Source organism: Cibotium barometz, chromosome 58, assembly GCF_041138505.1.
Source record: "Cibotium barometz isolate CiBa-2024 chromosome 58, ASM4113850v1, whole genome shotgun sequence".
NCBI classification, from domain to species: domain Eukaryota; kingdom Viridiplantae; phylum Streptophyta; class Polypodiopsida; order Cyatheales; family Cibotiaceae; genus Cibotium; species Cibotium barometz.
The window spans coordinates 16,315,651-16,341,525 of record NC_141103.1 but is presented as its reverse complement, the minus strand read 5'-3'; the positions used below and the strand labels follow the sequence as shown (position 1 = coordinate 16,341,525).

Below are 25,875 nucleotides of genomic sequence, written 5' to 3'. Positions count from 1 at the left end.
TAGCATACAAAGTGCTTTCTGTTGGACTATTCTGAAAACCATGTGCAGTCAAATATGCATGTATCTTTTCATACCAAGCTCGTGGAGCTTGCTTTAAACCATATAAAGCCTTTTTCAACCTGCACACTTTGTTTTCCTGCCCTCTTTGAACAAAACCACGCGGCTGCGATACATACACCTCCTCATGTAAATCTCCATTCAAGAATGCAGTCTTTATGTCCAACTGATGTACATTCCAACCATTATGAGCTGCCAATGCACAAATGCTACGAATGGTAGTCATACGACAAGTGGGAGCAAAGGTCTCATCAAAATCAATGCCCTTTTCTTGAGCATAACCCTTTGCAACAAGTCTAGCTTTATAGTGATCAACTGGCTTTCGTTTCAACTTAAAAACCCACTTACATCCAATGGTCTTTTTACCAATAGGCAAATCACACAAAGGCCATGTACCATTCTTCATTATAGCATCATATTCACTTTGCATTGCAGCCAACCAATTTTTTGATTTTCGTGCCTCATCACAAATGAAAGAGGCTTGCTGAAAACCTGAACGAGTACAACTAGATATAGATTATCAATTTTACTATCACGCAAGGTTTGCACTCGCCATTTAGGCATACCTCTAGCCTGCTCATTTTCAGCCCTATCCTCATGAATTACATCCTGTAAATCTGCATCAGAAATAGACTGATCTATGATGTCGTTTGAAATCTGCATAGGCTGAGTATTTGCCTCATTAGGACTTACATTTGAATTCCCACCTGTAAATAGAGGCAACAACGTATCAAATACATCCCATGAGCTCACACCTGTCTCTTTGGTACATGATAACAAAGGCTGCATAGTATCTTCCATAAAAACAACATCTCGACTAATCAAGATACGCTTTGACTGCGGATGATACAATCTATAACCCTTGCTCTCAGCACTGTAACCAACAAAAATGCATTTGACAGCCTTATTATCCAATTTTTTGCATTGTTGCATAGGCACTAAAGCATAGGCTAAGCAACCAAAGACACACAAGTGACCAATAGAAGGCTTCCTGCCATGCCAAGCTTCATATGGAGTAATAGACTACAAGGCCTTAGTGGGACTGCTCTTGAGTACATATGGAGCACACATGACAGCCTCAAGCCAAAACGCATGTGGCAAAGCTTGGCTCTTGACCATACATCGTGCCATCTCCATAAGTGACCTATTTTTCCTCTCAGGAACACCATTTTGCTGAGGGGTATACGGCACTGTACATTGGTGTTTTATCCCACGACTAGCTAGAAATGCATCAAACTCTTTAGACATGTACTCCCCCCCTCGACCAGAACGGAGGGTGCCCACAGTACAATTGGATACATTTTCAACAATAAGCATAAACTATTTGAAGCACAAAAATACTTCGGACTTTGCCTTTAGTGGATATACCCATGCATGCCTTGAGTAATCATCAATGAAAGTCACGAAGTACAAGTGTTTACCAAATGACGGAGTTTGCATAGGCCCACATACATCACTATGTACAAGTTGAATTTGCGAGTGGCCCGCACATAACCATCCTTTCGAAACGTAGAGCCCTACATTTTGCCCAAAATATAGCCTTCACAAACATGTTTCAATGGTGCCTCAAGAGGGGGCAATGAAGTAACCATATCAAATTTCTGCAAACGCAGCAAACTAGCAAAGTTTAGATGACCAAAACGAGCATGCCATAGTTTTGCATCTGAAACAGCCTTTTCATCAGAAACTGCATTTGCTGAATCTTCCACACACTTGTCATAAGAATTGAGCCTATACAACCCACGAAACAAGGTGCGAGATACAATAATCGTATCACCAAAAGTCAAATCATGAACAGTACATCTGTCATCCACAAATTTGACTACAAGTCCAAGTCTAGCAAGCGCAGAGACAGACAATAGATTCTTCTTTATCCCTGGCACATACAAAGCATCTGAAAGTGTGAAAGCACTGCCATTTACAGCAGTAAGCATAATTTTACCAATGCCCTTCACTGGGTAAGAAGCATTATTGGCACATGTGACAGTATTCCCATTAGGGACAGCCTCAAGACAAGTGAACATATCACGATGCGAGGTAATGTGCTTTGTAGCACCACTTTGTAGCACCACTGTCAAAATACCAAACATCAGAGTCAACAGAAACTGCCAAACATACATCATGTATAGATGGGTCATACTGGCAATACACGCTAAATGCCCATTCTATATCTTGCATAACATTTGCAGAATCTGCATTTGTAGAAGCATCCACTATTGTGGCTGCATTTGACTCTTTCTTCTTTGCCTCTTTAGCCTTTAGCTTAGGGCAATTCTTAATGACATGATCAGTTGCCTTACACCTCATTTTTTTCTTGCCTTTATCAAGAGCCTTCTCAGACCTATTGTTGCTACCTGTGGAAGGAGAAGAAGTTACAGACCTACTAACAGGAGAAGAAACAGTGGAAGGGGCTGCCTTACCACTTCTTCTCTGCTGGGCATGTCTGATCAACTGCATGCTGCCTAGCCCTGTTTTGCCTGGACTACGCTTCTTGCAAGAGCTTGTTGACTAAAGTATCATACTTGACAACATCAGGTCTGTCCTCACATGTCTGTCCTCAGTAACAAGTCTCCACGTGGAAGCAAAAGTCTGATATGACTTAGGTAAAGCATCAAGAACAGTCTGTACAAGAGAATGATCAGGAATAATCTCACCTGCATAAATCAACTGTTCCTTGAGATCTTTAATCTCAGCAAGAAAAACATTCATGTCATCATCTTCCTGCATAATCTTCGATTCTAGCTCTTTACGCTAGGTAAGAGATTTTTGCCTCGCTATTACGACTTGCAGACAAACCAGCTAGAATATCCCAAGCCTGTTTTGCTGTTTTAGCTGAACGAATATGTGGGGTGATGTTACGTTTGACAAAAAGTGCAATCAAGGCATGAGCCTGCGCATCTTTACCATCCCAACGAGCTTGTTCAGCAGTGGGTAAAACAGCAGCAACAGTAGAGCTGCCAGAACCTGCAACATCCTCAACAGATCCTACATCCACAGAACCTGGACGTACATCCATACCCTGCACAATGTTCCACACTCCTTTTGCAACCAAAACATGCTGCATCATGTATGCCCAAAGTGGGTAGTTGCTATCTCCATCCAATTTGTCATCAGCAGGAGCAAACAACATGCGAAATACATCATTGTTGTTATCAGCCATGGCCACTGAGTGAAACTGAAGCAAAAGCTACCTCTAATGAAGCAAAGACTGAATAGAGAACAACTCGTGCTATGTAGCACGGTCCACAATAGAATACGTATGCCTGTTTTGCAGAAAATTGCACTGTCAAAATTTTTGCAGAAAATGACGAAAAACACCTGTGCAGAACTTGCAATGCAAAAATGGAGCCCGAAACGACCTCAGATGCGATTTCTGGGAACGCGAAAGTCCTATGAGCTAATTTGCAGTGTATAGAGACCTGCAAGCGCTCGTGAAAGCTCACCTCAATCGGAGAACGTGAGTTGGAGGGTGCCGGCGGCTAGCCCTGGGAGTCGATGCCTGCTCTGATACCAATTGTTGGAATTAGGGTTGTAGGAAAGCACACAAAGCTTGGAGAAGAAGAAGCAAGAATGCACACAACACACAATGTATTAGATTGTGTCCATGTACAAAAGATAAGTTAGCCCTAGAATGATGGGCGTATATACAAGCTGGGGGGAAAAAACCTCCTAAAGAGGGAAAAAAAGCCCCGGCGGTCCTAAGTGTGTTCACACACATCACTGCCTATATATATGGCAACAATCCGTACCCAGTCGCCTTCGGTTTTGCTGGGACTTGGAGTCTCGTTGGCTCTCTTTCCCTTCTCCACATCTTGGGCTTCTCGAGTTGCCTCTAATTGCATTGAGGTGGCCTCTTCATTTCTCTCACCCACATTTGTTTGTGGTAATTGTTGTTCTGTCGGAGCCTATGTTGCACCAATCTCCGCTGAGGTGGGTTGATCTGAAATTACTAAATTGTGGAGTGGGGAGAGGTTTTTGAAGACTAAATGGGTAGGGCTTGAAGGAGGTGTGTGTAGTGCTGACTCTGGAATGGCACTTGCTGTTAAGCTTATATGTTCCCTTTCTTTTGCTTCATGTTGCTCCAGAACCTGGTGAAAGGATGCGATGTCATGGGCTACCTCTTCTTCCAGCCCTGCTGCATCTCTAATTCAACTTGTTGGAGGCTGTCCCCCTACTAGTTGTATGGGGGAGGTGACTGTAGAGATTCCCATATCATATGTGATGAGGGCCTGCTTAGTGGAGCCATCTACCTTTGTGACTGTACCTCGCTTGGTATTTCTATCATAAGACTTCAAAAATTCTACACATAAGTGTGGGTTGATGGTGCAGGGAAGGACCTCTGCCATTTTGCCAAGTCCAACCTTCTCTAGCTTGTTCTTGACATCGGTATCTTTCAAGATCTTCAAACATTTTGTGCTGTGATAGTGGAATATAATCTTCCCATGAGTTGTCTGAATGTCTTTGTGGATCATGGTATCTTGTACTTTTTGTGCATATGGCCCAAGGTAAGTGAGGTTGGTGATGCGTGGTGCTCTTTTCCTCTTTTCTGCTAGTACTGGCTTGAGTTACGACCGGGTTCCCCTCAACCTCTTGTTCCAGAAGTAGCGGAGGAGGCCATCTGTAACATTTGAAAAGAACATCAGTCATTGTGGTCCACGGCCCTTTTGTGTGTGTGTGGGGGGGTGGGTGTGGGTGTGGGTGTGGGTGTGTTTGTGTACATTAGTGTTTGATGGGAAGAGTGTTAGTGGGGTGAGCAATGAATCAGTAAAGGGTGTGTATTAGTGTTTGTCTCGGGAATCAGTCCTAATTTGTGAAGTAGTAGGCTAAGCATGAAGTAGTTGTGCGTGAAAGGATAATCCATGAGTTGTTAACTCGTGAAGGGCTTAACTCGTTGAAAGGCTTAACTCGTGAACTGTTCGTTCGTGAAAGCTTAACTCGTGTTACAACTCTGGTCACCACCATTGTAGGGGGAATACCACCACTATAGTGGGAACCAAGGAGAAAAGGAATAGAACAGCTTGAAGAAGAAGAACCAACTAGAACCCCTAGTGGTGACACCTCTATACCACCGCTATAGTCGGAACCAAGGAGAGGAGGAGTAGAATAGCTTGAAGAAGAAGAACCAACTAGAACCCCTAGTAGTGGTGACACCTCTGGTCACCACCACTATAGTGGGAATACCTCCCTTGCCACCCCCAAGGATAGTCCCAAAAAAGATAGAATCCATTGGATCTAGAACATCACAAAAAAGAAAGTTAAGATCAGATTTCCTAGCAAAAGGCAACAATAATAACAGTAGGAGTTGGAGGTACCCACAACCTAAAAAAGTGTACAGGATCAAGAGCCGTGCTCTCCTTTTTTATCATCATAGTTCATTTTCACACTCATCATGTTTACAGACACACCTAACATCTTCACCTCTCCTTCACCACCAAGTATTTGGTACCAATCTTGGGCATAACATTGCTTGTTAAAATGTCTCTCATGGCATGCTTGACAAGTGGACACAAGTTGCCAGGACTATTCATCACATGAGGGTTTTGTCCAAACAACCCTTGATGTGTTTTCCAATACATTTAAGTCAACCTTCTTAAGTACACTTGGTCTATGACCAATTATACACACTAGTCTAGTTATCCACATAAATGTTCACATAAACGGTTAGCCTAATATAACATTATAAGAGATGCATGTTGCTTTAAAGAGTCTATCACCACACATGTATGATGATAAGTAAAGGAGAAAATCTTGATTTTCAAGTCTCTCACTATTTCCATTGGTCTAATCATCATCATCGTACACTATTAGCAACTTTAACAATCATATTTCCAATAAGGTTTTACTCCATTATTTCCTAGCAATGCTTGGTAATAATTGTTACACCCACACCACCATGTAGGATTGCGGTGGCTTCCGAAGCTTTGTAAACAACAAAAAATATGGCATTCATGTCATCTTTCTCATGCTAATCACCCATATTGTTGACTCGAATGTTAACCGATCTTTGTCCTTCAAGCGAATTTTAAAGTGTTTGGTCACACTAGTGTCTACTCAGGCACCTACTCAAGGTAATCAAAATTTTGGGTGTACAAAGGAGCACCCTAATGGACGGGATTCTCCACCACCTTAGTGCCACCATTATATGCATATGTTTTATATTCACGCTAATAAGAGCTAAGATGTGCCCCACAATCGCGAGGGGACTTAATGAACATTATGGTGGTGAGTCCTAAAGAGAAAGAGCATTGTGAAGCTATCCTGAGAGGAGTCATAAGTTGTCTAAGGGTGACCAACCTATGTATAAGGCATCATTGATGTGTTGGTGGTTTAGGTATGCTCAACGTTCACAGAACCTATCTAAAGGGCATATTGATGTAGGTATTTACTCTTTAATGTCATCTTACTTGTGGGTAGAGGGTCCAATTTAGTGACAGTTGAACCACCACGATTTTTGAAATCGCAACATTTGCACTTGCTCTCCAATGAAAATAGACAAGGTAGAAATTATCAAAAAATGTGCAACTACACAAATGTGTGGAAATTGTTTTAGTGACATGTGAAGGGGAGTATAAAATCTTTTTTTTTTGGGACCAATATATATATATATATATATTCTCAACATTACATTCAGACCATGTTCAACAAACCACAATTTGTCGTCTTCTAATACAAAAGAAGGCTACCCCCAAGAGATGTGATAGATACATCTACAGAATGCCTGTGTTTTTTCCTGGAACATTAATGGGGTATGGTGTGTGTTGATGTTGAAACCCATCATGGTATGGGGCCATGCTATGGGCCCCCGTACCACCCCTCTACCCTATAATGAGCCTAAATATTTGGTGTTTTGATTGAGGAGAGTACAAAGGTTTGGTGTGGGAACTTGGAAGTAGTAAGGAGGACCAAAAAAAAAAGTGGGTTGGTTGGTGAGGGGGCGTTACTACACATATATTCAGGACAACGTGGGAGCAAGGAGGTGCCCACGGAATCGCGGCTGAGCAGAAAGGCGCGCCGCCCCAGGAGGGGGGTACGACACCCTTTCGCTAGTGAGGCAGGTGGTGGACTTCACTAGAGTTAAGAGAGAGGTGCCGCACCCTCCTCCCTCTCTTTTCCACTTCGCCGCCCAACATAAAGGTCACTAGAACACACCCACCAAAAATATGCACTTTCGTCCCATGCCCAAAATCTTGACTTGAATTTTTTGCCAAAAAAAATTTATAGGATATTTTGCCCCCTTCACCCACCACCAAAGGCAATGTAGGGTGTCCTTTTGCTTCAGCAGGTTTCTCTCCTTTTCGTCCCCACAGGCAGTGTAGGGTATCCCTTTCCTCTGATGCTAAAATGTCTGTGGCTCGAGCCCCTCCTTTTTGTCCCCTACTACAAATTGTAGGATATTTTCCAGAGGCAGAGTTTATCTAGGGATTTTTTTTTTGCAAGTTTCCTTGCGAGAATATTTCACAAGCTTTTGAATTTATATATATATTTTAAAGACATTGTCACTAGGTTATGGTGGAGTTTATAATTGATTATTCTCTCTCTCTCTCTCTCTCTCTCTCTCTCTCTCTCTCTCTCTCCAAATCACACATCATAGTGCATGTTGGCTTACAATAAGTTACGATAAAGATTTACATGGTGGGGGCTTTCAACTATCTTTAATCATTCAAATCTCATACCACACAAAGCCTTGGCTGAACCCAACGCACTCAAAAAGATACCTAGGTCCCTTGAAAAGATGTATGAGGCCCATAACATCCCACCCCCACCAGGCAGGCATAAGTCTACGTTGAGACTAGCTTGTGCCATCATCACACACAAATATGATTAAAATGATTGTAAAAATAAGTATGATTCAATAAGTTTCATGATCTCAAATATTAAAGAAACAAGGTTTGGGAAGCCCTTAGACCTTTTTAAAAAGGAAAATTCACACATACACACATTATATGATAAACTATTTTTTAAGTGCAGAATAAAACAATTGTAAACTTGGGTATCTTTTGATGAGTTTTAGTCCCCTATTTTTTTTTAAAGAAAAGTTTAAATCACTAAAACTCATCGAAAGATACCCAAGTTTATAAGTCTACCGAGATCATTTTTTATTTCAAAAGACTGATTTTTTGCACTTGAAAAAAAGTTTGTAATACAGTGATGATTTATGTGTAGATATGTGTTAAAAAAAGGTATGAGAAGCCCTCACAAGATGCCGCTATATTGTTGGCTTCTAAGTGTTCTTGATACTCATGTTTACAATCAATCTTTTCATATTTAGGCCTTTTAAGTCCATTTTAAAGTTTGAGTCGTGAAATTTTACAAAAGATATTTTTTAAAATATATTGGTGACTTGTGTATGTGTGCCTCATACCTCTGATGCTAAAATATATAAGTTCGATGCTAAAATATTAGTGGCTCGAGCCCCTCCTTGTTTTGTCACCTCTTGAGTCCCAATCTCTTTGAATTTTTGCCACCTGTGCTAGTAGCCTCCACGATCCTCTATGTGCTCACACGAACCCCCAATGGTGCTAGCATCGATTTCAACCTTGCTCCTTTGCACTGCTACTTTTAAAAGCCTTAATAAATCCCATGGTGTTCAGGAGTGCATTGTTCTTAGCCTTGCTAGTTTTACTCTTCTCCACCAATCAAGTAGCACACTGCAGATAGGAGTACATTCTCAATGTTCCAATCTTTGTTATCCACGAGCTTGTGTTTTAGATGATGTTCAAAATCCTTTGTTATTCATGATGTAGGCCAACCACCACATATGTATGGAGTTCTTAGTTGAAAGAAAAATTTTATTTGTAATAATTCCTCAAGTTAAGAAAAAGTGACTTTTGTTCCTCTTCTTCTTCTATCTTGCTATTTTAATTCGTAAAAAAATGTGCATAAATGTAAACACATGTTTTGCATAACAAAGAGAATAGATCATTTTTGAAGCCTTAAATATTTAGGAAAGTTGCATTTTGAGGCTCGAGGGGAAAGTTGCAATTTTTTTAAAAAATGAAACCTTGCCTAAGGCTTCAAATTTAAGGGCTACATACCGGACATTAGGAAATTTTTGGACCCAAAAAGAGCCTCCTAAGGATTCCTAATTTTAAGGGATTAGAGCTTAAAAAGCTAGGCTTAAGGGAGACAAAGGCTATGATGACCCCTATTTTTTTGCCTTGCCACATCAGCCATACCCCCTAGTTTCACTTTTTAATAGGAATATTCTCATACTCTCTCTCTTACTTTTTGACTTTTCTCATACTTTCTCTCTTACTTTTTGAATTTTTTATCTTCACTCTCTACAAATTGAATCTTTCTTGTCAGTTTGAAATCTCCTTTCTCATTAACTCCCACCATATCTCCCTTCCACATCAGCAAAACATTCTCGTATTTAGGTGGGTTCCAAAAAGTGAAAAAAAAATATTTTTTATTTTTTTACATTTTGAGGTGGAAAAAACACCACCCAACCAATATGTATGATGAAAATAATTTTCTCCCTCCAAAAAGCTTGTAATTCAAGGGTCACGTTAGAAGCCTGTCAGGAGCCAGTACATCCATAGCTAACTGTCAGGTCCCCACAACCCCATAAACATAACTAACTGTCAGAGGAACCACTACATCCATGAGATAACGAAATTGTGGGGACCCCAAAAATTATTATTTTTTAATTTTTCTCATAAATGTAATTTATTGATGAAAAACTCCATGTTAGTATATTTGTATATCAAAAATATCATTTTCTACTTAGAAAAACGGATTTGTGTTAAACCTGCAACATCAAAGTTTTAACAGTCTCTCTCACTGACTCCTTCTCTCTCTCTCTCTCTCTCTCTCTCTCTCTCTCTCTCTCTCTCTCTCTCTCCCTATAAGGATCTCTCTACTTTTAGCTTCTTCCTCTGCTTAGCTATGGAGCCTTGCAAGCTGTGTGTGTAGCCCCTTGTGAAGCTAGAAAATGGAAGGTTGATTTACACATTCGTATTCCTTGCGCAAGAGGCACGCAAGGCTGCAAAAAGTCATGCTCGGCTTGAATGGTTGCAGACCAATGCTCCCCACTATAGGCATGGTGCTTGGCGTGCATGAATGAGGAGACAAGGGAGGCGTTGGGTTGTGCATGCACACCAGCATAAATCTAGATGTAATAAGGCTAAGAAAATAAGTTTAGTTAGGTTTTTTTCCCTTTAAAAAAACTATTAATAGTTCCTTCTCTCACTTTATTTTCATTTCACTTTTTTAGAGAGCTTGAGCTCAAGATCTACGTAGACACCCACGTAAGGACACCAACACACCATCACGTTAGCATAGTCGTACACATCGATATGGCACTCACCAAGAACACCGCACGTGTTACCATGCCTTCACAAAACACAATGCAAGGCACCCAACGAGACCACATACTGGCGACACCACGGAAGAGAGTGACCCCTTGGATTCTAGGACACGCCCAATGGGATCACCAGAGTCCAACCCTCCTCCCACAGCAACACCAGCGCACACACATGCAGGCCCTTCTAGTGGGAGCAAGCATGTGAAGAAGACCCCACAATGTAGCCACCCGAGAGATCAAGACAAAGAGGCCGATGATGAGCAGTTCGACTGGGTTGGTGAAAACATTCCTACATTGCGCAGCACCATAGGTGGCAAGACCCTACTACCAGGACAAGGTCCCCTACCTACCCGGGAGAGGAACTTGATACACAGGTACCACAGCAACAGGAGAAGGAGGATTCAGACTATGAGAGAGACTTAGAGGAGGTTCTTGCAAGTGCGCGCAAGCATAGAAAGGTCAAGCTCTTCAAGCCAAGGAAGTCCCAACCTCGCCAACGCACTAACACAACACAAAGAGCTCCAAGGAGAAGGATGCGCCCAGGGCATAGGACTCTACAAGAAATCAAGTTTTATCAGAGGAACACTGAGTTGCTGATAAGAAGAGCCCCTTTCGCTCGCACAATGAAGGAGATTCTCCAACGATATAGAACAAAGTTCCGTGTGCAGGGGATTGCCCTTGAAGCATTGCAAGAAGCCTTTGAGGCTTACTTTGTTGGGCTTTTTGAAGACACCAACCTCCTTGCAATACATGCAAAGAGGATTACCATATATGCCAAGGACATGCAACTCGCTCGGCGCATTCGAGGCGAGCGAGACACGATCTAGAGATCTTAGATGTTAAGCTTTTTTTTGAAGCAACTCTTTTGTTTCAAACCCCCTTTGTAACAAGCCTATCTGGCTTTCATTTGTAACCTTCCGATAGTTAAAATTTTAAGTTTCTCTTACAATGTCTTGGTGTCATCATGTTTGTTTAACATGGAGTGTCTACCATGTGCCAGTTTGTTACCCAAGGCATCAGAAATGCTCCTGGAGGACTAAAAAAGCTGTGCCAGAACAGTGCAAAATTCGGCCTTTGCAACAATGGCGATGTAGGCTCGAGGTAGGCTCAAAATTCGCACTGTTTTGGCACTTCTCCCCTAGCCACTCAGGATCATTTCTGATGCATTTATAATGAGGTTGAGCACACTAATTGTGAGAAACAGTAGTTTATAAGATAAAAAACCCTTTAATCATGTGTAAAAATATAGTGTTTATCATCCAATGCATCAGAATTGCTCTTGGAGGACTGGGGAAGCTATGCCAAAACAATGCGAATTTAGGCTCTGCAGCGGCGGTGCAGGCTCAAAATTCGCACTGTTCTGGCACTGCTCTCCCAGCCACTCAGGAGCACACTAATTGTGAGAAATAGTAGTTTATAAGATAAAAACACCTTTAATCATGTGTAAAAATATACTGTTTATCATCCAATGTATCAGAATTGCTCCTGGAGGACTGGGAAAGCTATGCCAGAACAGTGCAAATTCAGGCTTTGCAGCGGTGGTGCAGGCTCAAAATTCGCACTGTTCTGGCACTGCTCCCCCAGCCACTCAGGATCATTTCTATCATGTGTAAAATTACATTGTTTGTCATCCAATGCATCAGAATTTCTCCTGGAGGATTGGGGAAGCTATGCCAGAATAGTGCGAATTTAGGCTCTGCAGACAGCGGCGGTGTAGGCTCAAAATTTACACTGTTCTGGCACTGCTCCCCTAGCCACTCAGGATCATTTCTGATGCATTTATAATGAAGTTGAGTACATTAATTGTAAAAATAATAATTTACAAAATAAATATACCTTTAATCATGTATAAAAATACATTATTTATTATCCAATGCATCAAAATTGCTCCTAGAGGGCTGGGGAAGCTATGCCAGAACAGTGCGAATTTGGGCTCTACAGCAGGCTCAAAATTCGCACTGTTCTGGCACTGCTCTCCCAGCCACTCAGAATCATTTTTGATGCAATAATAATCAAGTTGAGTACATTGATTATGAGAAACAGTAATTTATAAGATAAAAATACCTTTAATCATGTGTAAAAATACAGTATTTGTCATCCAATGCATCAGAATTGGTCCTGAAGGGCTAGGGAAGCTGTGCCAAAACAGTGCGAATTTGGGCTCTACAGCAACGGTGCAGGCTCAAAATTCGCACTGTTCTGGCACTGCTCCCCTAGGCTCCCGAGTCATTTCTGATGCATTCACAAAAACATTGATGGTACAAACTAGAAAAAACAATGATATATTTGATGAAAATAAGTTTGCAAAAATTGTATTATATTCATAATAAGAAGTGATACATCATCTTTACAAAACAGTGCGAATAAATAAGTTTGCAAAAATTGTATTATATTTATAATAAGAAGTGATACATCATCTTTACAAAACAGTGCGAATTTGGGCTCTACAGCAACGGTGCAGGCTCAAAATTCGCACTGTTCTGGCACTGCTCCCCTAGGCTCCCGAGTCATTTCTGATGCATTCACAAAAACATTGATGGTACAAACTAGAAAAAACAATGATATATTTGATGAAAATAAGTTTGCAAAAATTGTATTATATTCATAATAAGAAGTGATACATCATCTTTACAAAAGCTTTCTTACAATATTGAGCTTCCTTCTCTTGTTTTATTGGGTAGAGTGTGGTCAAGGAGTGATTGGGCTATTTCTTGAGGATCCTCTATGCCTATGCTTTTGGCTATACCTATACAAGCAAGAAGCTTACCCCTAAATCCAGAACCAAAAACATCGAAGGCAAGGGATTTTTTAATCAGAACTATACATTTGGTGCTCTGTGCCATCATAGAGGCTACACAGAGCACCTTAGAGAGGGCTTTCAAAAAGAAGAGAGTGAAGGTAGATTGAGGGGTGTAGTCCCTGTGGTGGATAATGGCGATGCCATCCACAGGAAGTCGACCAGGATAGTGCGCCAACGCAACATCATGTCCACGGACCTTGGCCTGGTCTTTGCTGCCGCCTCTCCCAGCAAATGCGTCAATTTCAACCACCCTCTGCAATCAAAGAAAAAATCAAAATATTTCCTATACATAATTACAAATGTTTCTAGGTTGTAAAAGGTCGATTATTACCTCTTGCTCAATGTCTTCTTTTGCCAAAGTGCTGGTGGGGGCGGAGAGGTCAATCGAGGACTGTCTCATCCTTTTTTGGTGCTTTGGTCTCCTCCATCACTCCAGCAGAGCAAGGGTATCCTTTTCAGCCTCTAGCTTGTCTTGTAAGGTTGTGAATTCCTCCTGTGGAAACTAGGGCTTGCTCCGCGGTCTCAACCATAGTTTCCTTGACCACACAGCAACTGTCTCTGCGATAGATTCTCCAAGGGGTAATATAGCACTATCTAGGTGAGAACCGAGGTTGGATATATCAAGGTCCACCTCACATCGCGTGCATATAATGCCCAAGCATTCATCCATTCTCAAGCAAGCTGCCTTTTCAAGGTCAAACCTGAAAGACACTGTAGAATCTACTACATTGCACTTGTACACATCACCTTGATGTGACCCCTCATTAACCTCCCAACCCTCTCCTAGTAATCCTTGAATGAGGTCAGACCGTACCTCCTTACAAATATACATTGTTTTTGTTTGGTGCATTGGCATGGAATTGAACATGTGCACAAAAACATGTAAAGGACAAAACCAATTTAGCCCTAGTGACCTAGATGCCTTTGAAAACTTGACTGATGTCTTGATATCACTTACCATCTTAAACTTTAAGCATAAGATGGTCCCAGCATCAGGTTTGGGCCATTCGGGGACTGTTAAATAAGAGGGGGGTTGGGGATCTCTTCTAGCTTGCCAAATAAATCTGGTTTTTTATCTACAAAATATGAGTGAGAAAAGAAAAAGATATTGTTCTGTACAAGATCACTTGGGATTTGAGATACAAACATTGCCTCTCCAATGGATGCATGCATAGCATAGAAAACTCCAGTGAGGCTTTGGAGTGGTTGTTCCTCAACATAATTAGAGGAAAAAATATCTGCAGAGAGACATAAGAAAATGGAGAATCATAAGAAAATTTGAAACCAAAAATCCAATATTAGCATGTTGTTAAAGCTGTTACACTGACAATTTGAAGGAAACCTTGGTGGTTGGCCTTGAATGCACAAGTCTCCAAGGGTATACACATGTTGCACTATGGCAACCAGTCCTTCCTTCTTAGTATGCTTGAAGCCTTGTAGCCGCCCCTTCCAATGATGTAGCATATTCCCCAGTTGACGCACTCGATGTGGTCCCTTAGAGCTTGGTTGTATGTAGACCCAAGCCCCAACCTTGAATCTTGTTGGAGCCCAAACTCCATTCTCATCTCTTGTGTTATGCAGCACAAGCTCTTCCACCTTTTCCCTAGGTCTTTTCACATTACTGGAAGAGGCCATGGTGGTAAGAAAAGAGAAGAAGGGAAAAGAAAAGCTTGTTTTACAACAGAGGAGTAGAGAGGAGAGAAAGTTCAGGGTTTTCAGTGCAGCAATGGAAAGCTTAAAAGAGGGTTAGAGTTTGAGAATAGGCTTCCTGAACCTAGAGTAGACTAAAGAGGGATAAAGTTTCTGTAGCAATGGAGAGGGAGGGAGCTTGAGAGAGAGAGAGAGAGAGGGAGATTGAGAGGGAGAGAGCTTGAGAAGGAGGGAGAGCTTAAGAGGGATGGAGTTTTTGTAGAGCAATGGAGAGCTTAGAAAAGGAAAAAAGAGGGAGAGGGAGCTTTGAGACTGAGGGAGCTTGACAAGGAGGGAGAGCTTGAGAGGTATGGAGTTTCTGCAAGCAATGGAGAGCTTAGAAGAGGAAGAAAGAGGTTCAAAATGAGCAAACCTAGAGTATGTTGGGGGGAAGTTTGAGAGGGGAAAACACACTTTTGGGAAAAAAAATTAAAATTTTTTAATTTTTAGGGTTTTTAATCTGCGTGATTCTAGGTGGGGGGACCTCTAAGTTTGGGCCCAAGGGGACAAGAGTAGTAATTAGGCCCCATTAGCAAACCAAAACCTAGGCCCCCTAGGGTCAAAGAAGTCAAAAATGTGCACCCAGCCCTCTTCCTATTGGTCCATTCCTAATCAAAAGTTAATCGAAGAGGCCCTCTTTGGGTCCAAAAATTTCCTAATGAGTCATGATAGTAGGCAACCCATGTGATACCTATTATTACTAGTAGAGCAAGGAAGACATCTGCTACTTAAGGCCATTGACAAAAAGATATTAGTGTGAATGTGTTAAACCTATTAGTGTGAAGATAGTGCCCCATTTTTTACAATTTACTTTACTTTTTGATGGCCAGCCACCCATACAGACCCTAGGGTGGCTGTGGAAGCTTGGATGACAGATGTATGTATTTTAGGGTCAAAATAGCACGTTGCAGTGTTGCACTGTTGCAACCCTTGACCAGTGTCAAAAATAAACTTATTTTCTAACCAGTGGAAAAAAGGATGACCTTCAAGACCAACTAGTTTTTAATGAAAAATACATAGATTAATCGGTTTTATAACTGAAACTTTAAAAATTTAAAACTTTAAATTCAAGGCTGGGCAAAAGTATAATCGTTTTTTCTCAATTTGAGCAGTGAAAATTACACTAAAGAAGGTTTTTTTTTTCTTGACACTACACTGCCCTGGATGGCAAAGTTACATTTAATGGAGTTTAAGTACTCTACTACTACTTTTTTTGTGGGGAAAAGCGGAAAAGCCTGCATGTTGCAATGTGTGCTTTGACCAGAGTTGTGCAAGGTGTGAACTTAGACTCTAAACTAGCGCGGATTGAAGCCGCGTGTCCTGCTCTTTGCAAGGCAAAGACTTTACTAGGCGCGGATTGAAGCCGCGTGTCCTGCACTTTGCAATCGCGCCACGCAAACCGGCCTGCGGCCCTGCTGGATTGTCCGAAGAACATTTAGTGCCGGGATCGCTCTACTGTGCATTGGCTTCAATGCAGCAGCTAACCACAACCACCTGCCTCCCCAACTTGTATTACCTCCGTGACGACATCTGTGAGCAGTCTGTGCGACTGCGACCATTGGCTGTGGTTTTATAAATGTCTCGTGAGTCAAATCTACTCAGTGCCGCAGCAACACGCTCCTTGAAAATTTTCCTTCTTGCGGCCCTTCTTCATGGCACCGCTCCTCTCTGCTTGGCCTTGGCAAAGCATCGGCAACTATAAGGTGCAGAAATGCTCTCTCTCTCTCTCTCTCTCTCTCTCTCACACACACACACGCGCGCGCGCGCGCGCGCGCACGCACGCACAGAGTAGATGATTCGAAGTTCCCCTTCTGCCATGGCAACTCTACGTCTCTCTGCTTGGCCTTGGCAAAGCATCGGCAGCTGCAGAAAGCAGAATCTCTCTCTCCCTCTCTCACTCATACACACACAGAGAATAGAGAGAAATTCAAGCAGAACTCTCTCTCTCTCTCTCTCTCTCTCTCTCACACACACACACACACACACACACACAATATAGAGAGAAATTCTTAATTTGTGCGAAATTGGTAAAATGACTCTTGTGAGAATTGATCTGGTGATTTCTTCTGCAGTACCTCCTCTACCTCCCTGTAGTAGTGGCTGCTTGGTCTTGCCGGGACATGCCCATCGCCTACAACTTCTACTTCCACATATTGGCAATCACCGCTGCTCGCAGCTTAATATACCAGTTCTGGCAATTCTACTCGCGGTTTCTACCCTTGGTAGAAAGCGTCCAGATTCGGTCGGACGGCCTCAGCTATCAACAAGTCGATCGAGAATGGCACTGGTCAAACTCAGAACACTGTCGTTTGTGTTTTTTTAAAGCACGGGAATTTTTTTAGTTGAATATAATTGTGAGATTTTTTAAGTAGCTGATCTTTTTCCTTCTTCTTTTTTTGACAATCACCACGGATTTTTTTCTAGTTGATAATTATTTATTTATTTATTTTGCAGCGACAATCACCACCTTCTCCAGGCGTTGTTGTTGTTCGCAGGCCACTCACGGCTAGGGCTCTTTCAGCATTTGCCTCTGTGGAACAGCGCTGGTCTTCTCATCACAGTGCTTCTTCACATGGGACCTGCAGAGTGTCTCTACTACTGGAGTCATAGGGCCTTCCATTCCAAGTATCTTTTCGAGAACTACCATAAGCTACACCACACGTCTGTCACGCCGGAGCCCTCCACAGGTGTGTGCGCGTGCGTGTGCGTGTGCGCGAGAGCGAGAGAGAGAGAGAGAGAGAGAGAGAGAGAGAGAGAGAGAGAGAGAGATTCTTTCGTTTGCTGCTCCATGCAATCAATGCGCGTCTTAAAAATGGGGCTGTTGGGCGCAGCGGGATCAAGCACATTCTTGGAGCAGTTGGTGCTTGCGATGGTTATGGCGGTGCCCATCTTGGGCGGGAGCGTACTGGGCAGCGGATCGGTCGTCACCTTGTATGCTTACTTGTTGGTATTCGAGTGTTTGCGGGCTTTTGGGCACTCTAATGTGGAAGTGGTGCCGCTCTGCGCGTTTCGCAGCTTTCCTCTTCTCAGATACCTCCTTTACACGCCATCGTGGGTGCCCCCTCATCTCTCTCTGATCGCTCTCTCTCACACACAGACCTCCACTCACTCTCTCACACACAGACCTCCACTCACTCTCTCACACACACACACACCCATCCACCCACGCCCACACATATTGCACGCTTCAATTAGCGTCCCAACCAAATTAGCAAGATTCTTAGCGCTCCGCAAGAATGCTACCTAACACAGTGATTTCATTTGTTTGCGGTTGCGTGAAGGTATCACACGCTGCATCACGAGCATGGAGATTCCAACTTTTGCCTTTTCATGCCTTTGTATGACTATCTAGGGCAAACGGTGAATAGCAACACGGAGGCGTTTCACGCGCAGCTCCGCGAAGGTACGTACGCGCCATTGTAGTCAAATCATAGCATTGATGCTTGGTTTTTAGCACTGCTTGAAAGGCAGGAACAGATAATAAGCGACCCCCTGATGGACCTCTAAAATGCAGAACGTTTCAAAACGCGCGTTCCCGACTTTGTGTTTCTGGTGCATTCTGTGGACTTCATGTCGAGCTTGCACGTGCATTTCCTCTTCCGTGCCTTCGCATCACACCGCTACAGAGCAAACCTCTTCCTCCTCCCCTCCTGGCCGTTCGTGCTTCCAGTAGCGATGGCCATGTGGATGTGGGGCACAGCTTTCAAGGGCTGGAATTACTACATCGGTGACCGCTTCCATCAAATATGGTTGATCCCTCGCTTTGCTTTCATGGTAATATTTCTCCCTTCTGAAGGTTTTTTTTTTCAGTTTTTTTTTTTGACGATTCGGCCTACGGCTGCCAAGCATATTTCTCTCAATTTTACCATGCTCTCTCAATTTTACCATGCTCCCATGGAAAACTCCACCATGCATTCATGATGACCCTTATTTTTCCTTTATTTTTATGTTCAGTACTTTTTGCCCTTTGCACACCCCGGCATCAACAAACTCATCGAGAAAGCTATCGTAGACGCTGACAGTATTGGCGTCAAAGTCCTCAGCCTTGCAGCTTTAAACAAGGTATATTCATTCAGTTCCTGTATTTGATTAATCATGTTAATGAGTCAAAACCTTACCAAACCCTTTATCAACAAGATGTTAACGATCTCTTCATCAGACCTTACCCTTTAATTGAAATGTATTAATGAGTTTTTTCTGAAACCCTATCAACCCATAACCATGGCCTTCTTACACGTGTATGGATTGTTGTTGCATAGAACGAAGCTCTCAATGGTGGGGGGAATCTCTTTGTGATGAAGAATCCGAATCTGAAGATCAGGGTGTGCCATGGGAACACCCTGACAGCAGCAGTGATCATTAAGGAGATACCAGAGCACGTCAAGGAGGTCTTCTTGACAGGAGCCACCTCCAAGCTTGGAAGGGCCATCGCTTTGTACCTCTGCAAGAAGGGGGTGAGAGTGCTGGTAAGTGACTAACCATGCAGCAACAACAGTGACAACAGTGATGTGTTGGACGATGCCCATTGGCCATGGTGTTGAGATAAATATCGAGGGGCTATGCGTGTCGTTATGAGAACCGTACGCGTGTACATGCAACACGTGTAAGGGCTGGATAAGCCATTGTCCATTTACTAACGCCCAATGCAATGTGTTGTGCAGATGTTGACGGAATCACGAAAACGTTTTGAACAAATTGCAGCAGAGGCTCCTCCTGAGACCCGAAATAATCTTGTGCACGTTACAAAGTATCAAGCGGGAAAGGAATGCAAGGTGATACGCAATAGAGTTGTTTTTACTAATAAGAGATTAATTGAGATCATTATATATAAAACACAATTCTCCTGCATGCATGCAGGCGTGGGTATTGGGAAAGTGGGCCGGTTTTTCGGATCAAATGCTGGCGCCTACTGGAACCCACTTTCATCAGTTCGTTGTGCCGCCGGTTATACCCTTCCGCAGAGACTGCACTTACGGCAAGCTTGCCGCCATGAAGCTGCCGGATCACATAAAGGGGCTAGCGTGTTGCGAGGTAAACCTCCACCACCTGCAATCTTCTCTCTCAAAACACACACACACACACCCCTAGAGCACATTGTCTTTCAATTCTATCTTGCCCATAAAGAAGGAAGGGCTGTCGGATCACGTAACACACACACACACATACACCAGCACATTGCCTCTCAACACACACACACAGACACACATTGTCTTTCAATTCTATCTTGCCCATAAAGAAGGAAGGGCTGTCGGATCACGTAAAACACACACATAGACACACACACACACACCCCTACACCTAGAGCACATTGTGTTTCAATTCTATCTTGCCCATAAAGAAGGAAGGGCGGTCGGATCATCGCCTAAGGGGGGGTGGCGTGTTGCGAGGTAAACCACCACCACCAACAATCCTCTCTCTCTCTCTCAAAACACACACACACACACACACTCACATATTACGTGATCCGGCGTGCGTGCTGCGAGGTCAACCACCACCACCAATCCTCTCTCTCAGGGAAAGAAAACACACACGCGCATTACGTGATCCGGCATGTTGCGAGGCAAATCACCACCACCAGTCCTCCCTCTCTCTCTCTCTCAAAACTCACACATACACACATATTACGTGATCCAGCGTGCTGCTAGGTAAACCACAACAACCACCAATCCCCTCTCTCTCTAAAAAAAAAACACATCCGGCGTGTTCCGAGGTAACCAATCCTCTCCTCTCTCTCTCTCTCTCTATAAACACACACACATACAGACATACTACGTGATCCGGCGTGCTGCGATCTCTCTCTCTCTTAAAACACACACACACACACACACACGGTTCTCAAAAAACACACACACATACACATACACACACCTGGTTCAATTCTTCTATCCTGCCCATAACAAAGGAAGGGCCTCTCTCTTGTTGTTCTCGTTGCAGTACACCCTAGACCGAAACGTAGTGCATGCCTGCCATGCGGGCGGGGTTGTGCATGCCCTTGAAGGCTGGACACACCACGAAGTGGGCGCCCTCGACGTGGACCGCATTGACACGGTTTGGGCAGCGGCTCTCAAGCACGGTCTATCGCCTGTATGAACGCGCATACAGCGTAAACGAGGTGATCTCTCAAGGTTCTCAATCACTCCTACCTAAGGTGCCCCCTTTTCAAAGTCTCAAATGGCTCCTTGTGTTTTCTTCCGAGACAAAATGATAGATTTTGATTGTCCTTCTAAACGTGTTACTCGTGTAATTAAACTCAAATTAATCCATGATGACACACTTAGTACAACTCAAAGATAATCCTAAACTTGGTCGTGTATTTTTGACGTTAGGTTTTGTAACGTCAAATATTACACAAAACAATTAAAATCAAATCGCAAAGAAATGTGTACATTCTAATAATTTGACAAGTTTTCATAATATTTACATGTGATATGGGGATTGAGAAAATTTGAGATTTTATGTTGTATTTATCTACCCTCTATCATCATTTTTATTATTTTTCTATAGCAATTATAGTTTTATTTTAGTTGAAGATTGGATTTTTCTCTTGTTCACCTACATTACTTTGGAATAACTTTTCTATAGCAATTATAGTTTTATTTTAGTTGAAGATTGGATTTTTCTCTTGTTCACCTACATTACTTTGGAATAACTTTGAATTGTAAATATATGTGCTAGTCTACATTCTAATGCTTTTGTGTGTGTGTGTGTGTGTGTGTGTGTGTGTGTGTGTGTGTGTGTGCAGAGGAGTGTCGACAACCTACGCAGAACATGTAGATCAATTTCAATCAATTTCAAGCGCTTTATCATGCTAAACATATCAATATTAGACAATTTGGAAAAAATCTTATATTTTGGGAATCACCTTTCCTATATAGTTATGGACATATCTTAAACATAACAACTCCATGGAAGTTGTAGATTTAGATTCTACTCTTCAAGATCTTTCTGACGATATGTCACATATAAGAGGGTTTTGATAAAATTTTGGACAAGTTCACCATGATCCCATTTTTCAAATGGGAACGCGAATTTTTCTAAATTATCTAACATAGTGTTAAAAGCATAAATGTAATGGAATGATACAAGTATGATTCAACCCAACATCTTTGTAATGATATGAATATCTTTCCATTGATCACTTTCCTTCTTGTGTATATTATGTTTTTGAATGTAAGTTCAAGTACTTTCAACATAAACTATCTGTGAGCTTATATGTGTATGTCATACATATTCTTAGGGGTGGACTGGCATGCATGCATGCACGTGCGTGCGTGCGTGCGTGTGTGTGTGTGTGTGTGTGAGAGAGAGAGAGAGAGAGAGTATAAGGAGAGTATCAATATTTACAAAATATAAAAGGGTCTATAAGACAAAAAGTGTTGCAATAAATCCATGAACTAGTTATATTATGAAAAAAACAAGTTAGCTATTTCGGTAAAACAATCATACAAATGATAAGATTTCGAAGTATTCACAAGAGAGTGAAACCATGTATAGGTGGCTTGCTCTTTTGGTACTTGAAAGTGAGTGGTTTTAAAGCATGTATAGGTGGCTTGCTTTTTGGTACTTGAAAGTGAGTGGTTTTAAAGCATGTATAGGTGGCCGGCTTCTAGTACTTCAAGGTGGATGGTTTTAAAGCGCTTAAAAGGTGGTTATGTGGTTTTGCTAAAAAGTGTGTGGTTGCTTTGTTGTGAATCAGTTTTAACAAAAATAATAGAAAAGACTTTAAAAAATGATTTCTGAGACAGTTTTACCAATTCTCTACCACTATGTACAATTTTCAAAAATCCCTACCTCCCTCTCTGAACATTTTTGAAATATCTATCTCTCCTTTTCTCCCTCTATCCCTTTCCCTCGTCTTTGCGACACTCTCTTCTCTCTCTCTCTCTCTCTCTCTCTCTCTCTCTTTGTCTTGTGTAGGAACAGTGGGAGAAACTCTCGAGGTTCAATTGTCTCTCTCTCTCTCTCTCTCTCTCTCTCTCTCTCTCTCTCTCTCTCTCTCTCTCTCACACACACACACACACACACACACACGTTTTCAAGAACTCTTTCCCTTCCTATGTGCAAATGTGCACATGCCCGTGCACTTAAAATAGGCTTTAGTTGTCTATGTCTTTGTGACCTTTAGGTACAGATCTGTCTACTTCTCTTTGTGTGGATTAGTCTCTACTATGTTTATGTAGGGTTTGAACATCTCCCTAATGCACATGTTGGTAGTGTTTAAATGTGTGTGGGTGTGTGTGTATGTGTGTGTGTAGGTTTCTCTTTCTCACATATTGTGCGTGCCCGTTTCACTCTAATCTGCTCTCTTTTTCTCTAACTAAATGTTTGTTTGTGTTTTTCTATTTTAGCAACAACAACAATAAGGACTTCTAAAGTCAAGAAGCAACCTTCCCCGCGTAGTCTCAAAGGTAGGCTAAATGTAGCTATTTAAGCTTTACATTGTACATGATAATTGAGTGCATAGAAGAAAGGATTTGCTTTTAGTGCCAAAATATATACTGTGTATATGGTCTTCCAATGAAAAAGGATTTGCTTTTAGCATCTAAAAGATTTACTCTGCATAAAGTATCCCAAGATCCTATTCATTATATCTTTGTAATGAAGATATAACATATTTTGTGATTTCTATAGATTGATTCCTTGAGGCCTTACAAAGTTTCCTCAACTTGTAGATGTTTACGCTTAGAATATAATATTTACTGATGATTATATCAAAATGCAATGCGTTGGAAAGCTCCTAAAGCTTTCCTCAATAGACTTGTTTTTGCATGACAAAAGAGGAGTTTCATGAAGAATATTGGCTTAGTCTTGGAGGTAAAGACCTTAGGTTTGTTGATTGATGAAAATTTCAATGATACCCACCAATGGCTTTCAGTGTGGTCTCATAAGTGCCATAATAATGAGAAAGTCCGCTTGAGATCATTAAGAGTGGATATGTATGAGGAATGTGTTCTTCTTTACCACAAAGTCTATCAAGCAGCTCCCTAAAATAATGAAGTCTTAGTGCATTTTGCTCGGGGATTCGCTTGTTTGGGAAAGGTGTAAAGCAGCCCAAAGCCCTTCAAAGAAAGAAAAACACAAGGTGAAATGGGTTGAATATCCCTTGACGATGCACCTCAATGCTTGGCACAGTTCGCGCGAATAGGCCATTTCTTCATAGACAAACACAACCCTATTGTGTTGTGGTGATTTGTATGAAAGTCATGGAATAAATGTTATTTGCACCATTAAGACACTTTGAACAAGTTATCTTAGGCCTTTTCTTGAGTTATTTATGTGTCTTAAGATAGAATCACCACAATGCAAACAGGCCGTTTCTTCGTGCACGAACATAACCCTATCGCATTGTGGTGATTTGTATAAAAGTCATGGAATAAATGTTATTTGCACCATTAAGACACTTTGAACATGTTATTTTAAGCCATTTCTTGATTATGTTTTATCCTCATAGCTATGATCATTAGCTAATAATTTGCGATGTTCATGTTTAATATTTTATTCACAGATAGAACTTGAAAATTTGTTGATTCAAGTTAAAGACTCCACATCCTAACATCGGTTTATTGAGTCCCTCCTAAACCATCTGATGAAGGACAAGAGGGTACTAACTCTTCCATTTACACTGCCTAAAGTCTCAATGAGTGCTAAGAGCACATTTGTTGTTATGGGTGACTACGTGGCATGTGGTTTTGCAATGGATCAAAATGACTATACATGCTTCCTCATAGACATACCTACCACGCTCTTTGCTTTGCCCTTGCTTGCAAAAAAAAGAATAAATGTGCAACTACTGGGTGTAGCCAAATGATCACTGATGCTCTAAAGAAGTTAGTGTTTGCCACATCTTCCAAGGAGCACACAATGAAAAAAGGTAGCAGTACTCTATTTGAATTATTGTGTGTACGTACTTACTTTGTCATGTTTGTTGGAATCTTGAGATTTTTATATTACAGTATTAGTTTTTTCTATGAATGACATAGGTGAAACTAACAGTGCATATATTGTACATTGACCTTAACAAATCTTTTGATGCGTTGTTTTTTTGAGTGATCTCTCAAGCAGGATCATTTCTTAGACCTAATAACATGGTAGAGCTAGATCAAGAGGAATTTTACGATCCCTTATCCCATAAGGGAAGCAAGGACCAAGACTTTGCCTTACCAAAGAGAAGAGAACTTGCAGCAAGGGAGCTCTCAAAATTGCATGGAGTTTAATAAAGGTGGCATGGATTTGGATGGGTGTGATGAAGTGAAGAATGGGCAACGAGTTGAGGAATTCAATGAAGCCAAGGATGGGCAGGTTCTTGAACGACCAACCGCACCGAAGTGCATGTTGGAGTGGATTTTCCACATAGGTTGCTACACATCATGGCATTACATTAGCTTTAATGCTCCCTAATGAAGACCAAATTGAAAGTCCTGAGAATGTGAAGAAGCGAGCCATAAAGAAGTGAAAGTGCAGTGATCCAAAACCTGCTGAACAATAGAACCACCCCCCAATATGTACCAAAAAATGTATTCGACCTGTTCTAGTATCCCCAAGCCGAAATGTCACAAGCAATTGTAGTTTTGCCTACTGTCTTACATAATATGTTTATAAATTTGAGACCAATTTCCATCTTGATCAAATTTTAAATGCTTTTCAAATCATTATTCCAATATCATATTTATGAAGTTGAAAAATCATACAAAAACTAACTCTTCTGTATATCAAAAACTCACTCGTTTGTATATTTGAAAAATGATTTACAACCAAGTTTTATAACTTAAGATTACTAAGAACATTTCAATGATAGAGGGGGTTGTGGGGCAGACTGGGAGGTGGGAGTTTGGGTGGGATCTTCTATAGGAGTTTGGGAGGATTGGGTGGGATCTTCTGTGTAAGAGATTGGGAGGCCGCTTCAGATTGTTGTGCCGGTGGTGGAATGGGATGAATGGGATCCTGGGGACCTTGTGTTGCAACACAGTTCATAACAAGGCAGTCAATTGCCTCTGCTCGAAATTGCCTAATATCTAAACTTGAA

The 25,875-nt window shown here is 41.7% G+C and overlaps 1 protein-coding gene across 6 annotated transcripts; it reads left to right on the top strand.

Annotated features, from left to right (window-relative positions):
- The first annotated feature begins 16,200 nt into the window (after positions 1-16,200).
- Positions 16,201-25,415, top strand: LOC147605963 (very-long-chain aldehyde decarbonylase CER3-like). 6 transcript variants are annotated; one of them, XR_015265101.1, is made up of 12 exons: positions 16,307-16,555; positions 16,925-17,139; positions 17,307-17,539; positions 17,684-17,903; positions 18,134-18,255; positions 18,367-18,626; positions 18,807-18,914; positions 19,112-19,318; positions 19,514-19,624; positions 19,710-19,883; positions 20,787-21,000; positions 21,595-23,178. XR_015265101.1 is itself a non-coding variant. In XM_086792864.1 (12 exons), exons 1-11 carry the CDS (start codon positions 16,505-16,507, stop codon positions 20,940-20,942), a joined length of 1,857 nt encoding a protein of 618 aa, XP_086648990.1. In that variant the 5' UTR covers positions 16,307-16,504; the 3' UTR covers positions 20,943-20,964; positions 23,201-25,415. The 6 variants fall into 6 exon arrangements, 5 of the variants coding, with proteins under 5 accessions (XP_086648986.1, XP_086648990.1, XP_086648987.1 ...); XM_086792864.1 differs by lacking the exon at positions 21,595-23,178 and adding an exon at positions 23,201-25,415 and having other exon boundaries at positions 20,787-20,964; XM_086792861.1 differs by lacking the exon at positions 21,595-23,178 and adding an exon at positions 23,201-25,415 and having other exon boundaries at positions 20,787-20,977.
- The last annotated feature ends 460 nt before the right edge of the window (positions 25,416-25,875 follow it).

Coding starts and splice junctions, on each gene's coding strand:
- LOC147605963 (XM_086792864.1), top strand. CDS start 16,505: ATGGCACCGCTCCTCTCTGCTTGGCCTTGGCAAAGCATCGGCAACTAT. Junction 16,556..16,924: donor AAAGCATCGGCAACTATAAG/GTGCAGAAATGC, acceptor TTTCTTCTGCAG/TACCTCCTCTACCTCCCTGT. Junction 19,625..19,709: donor AAGCGGGAAAGGAATGCAAG/GTGATACGCAAT, acceptor GCATGCATGCAG/GCGTGGGTATTGGGAAAGTG.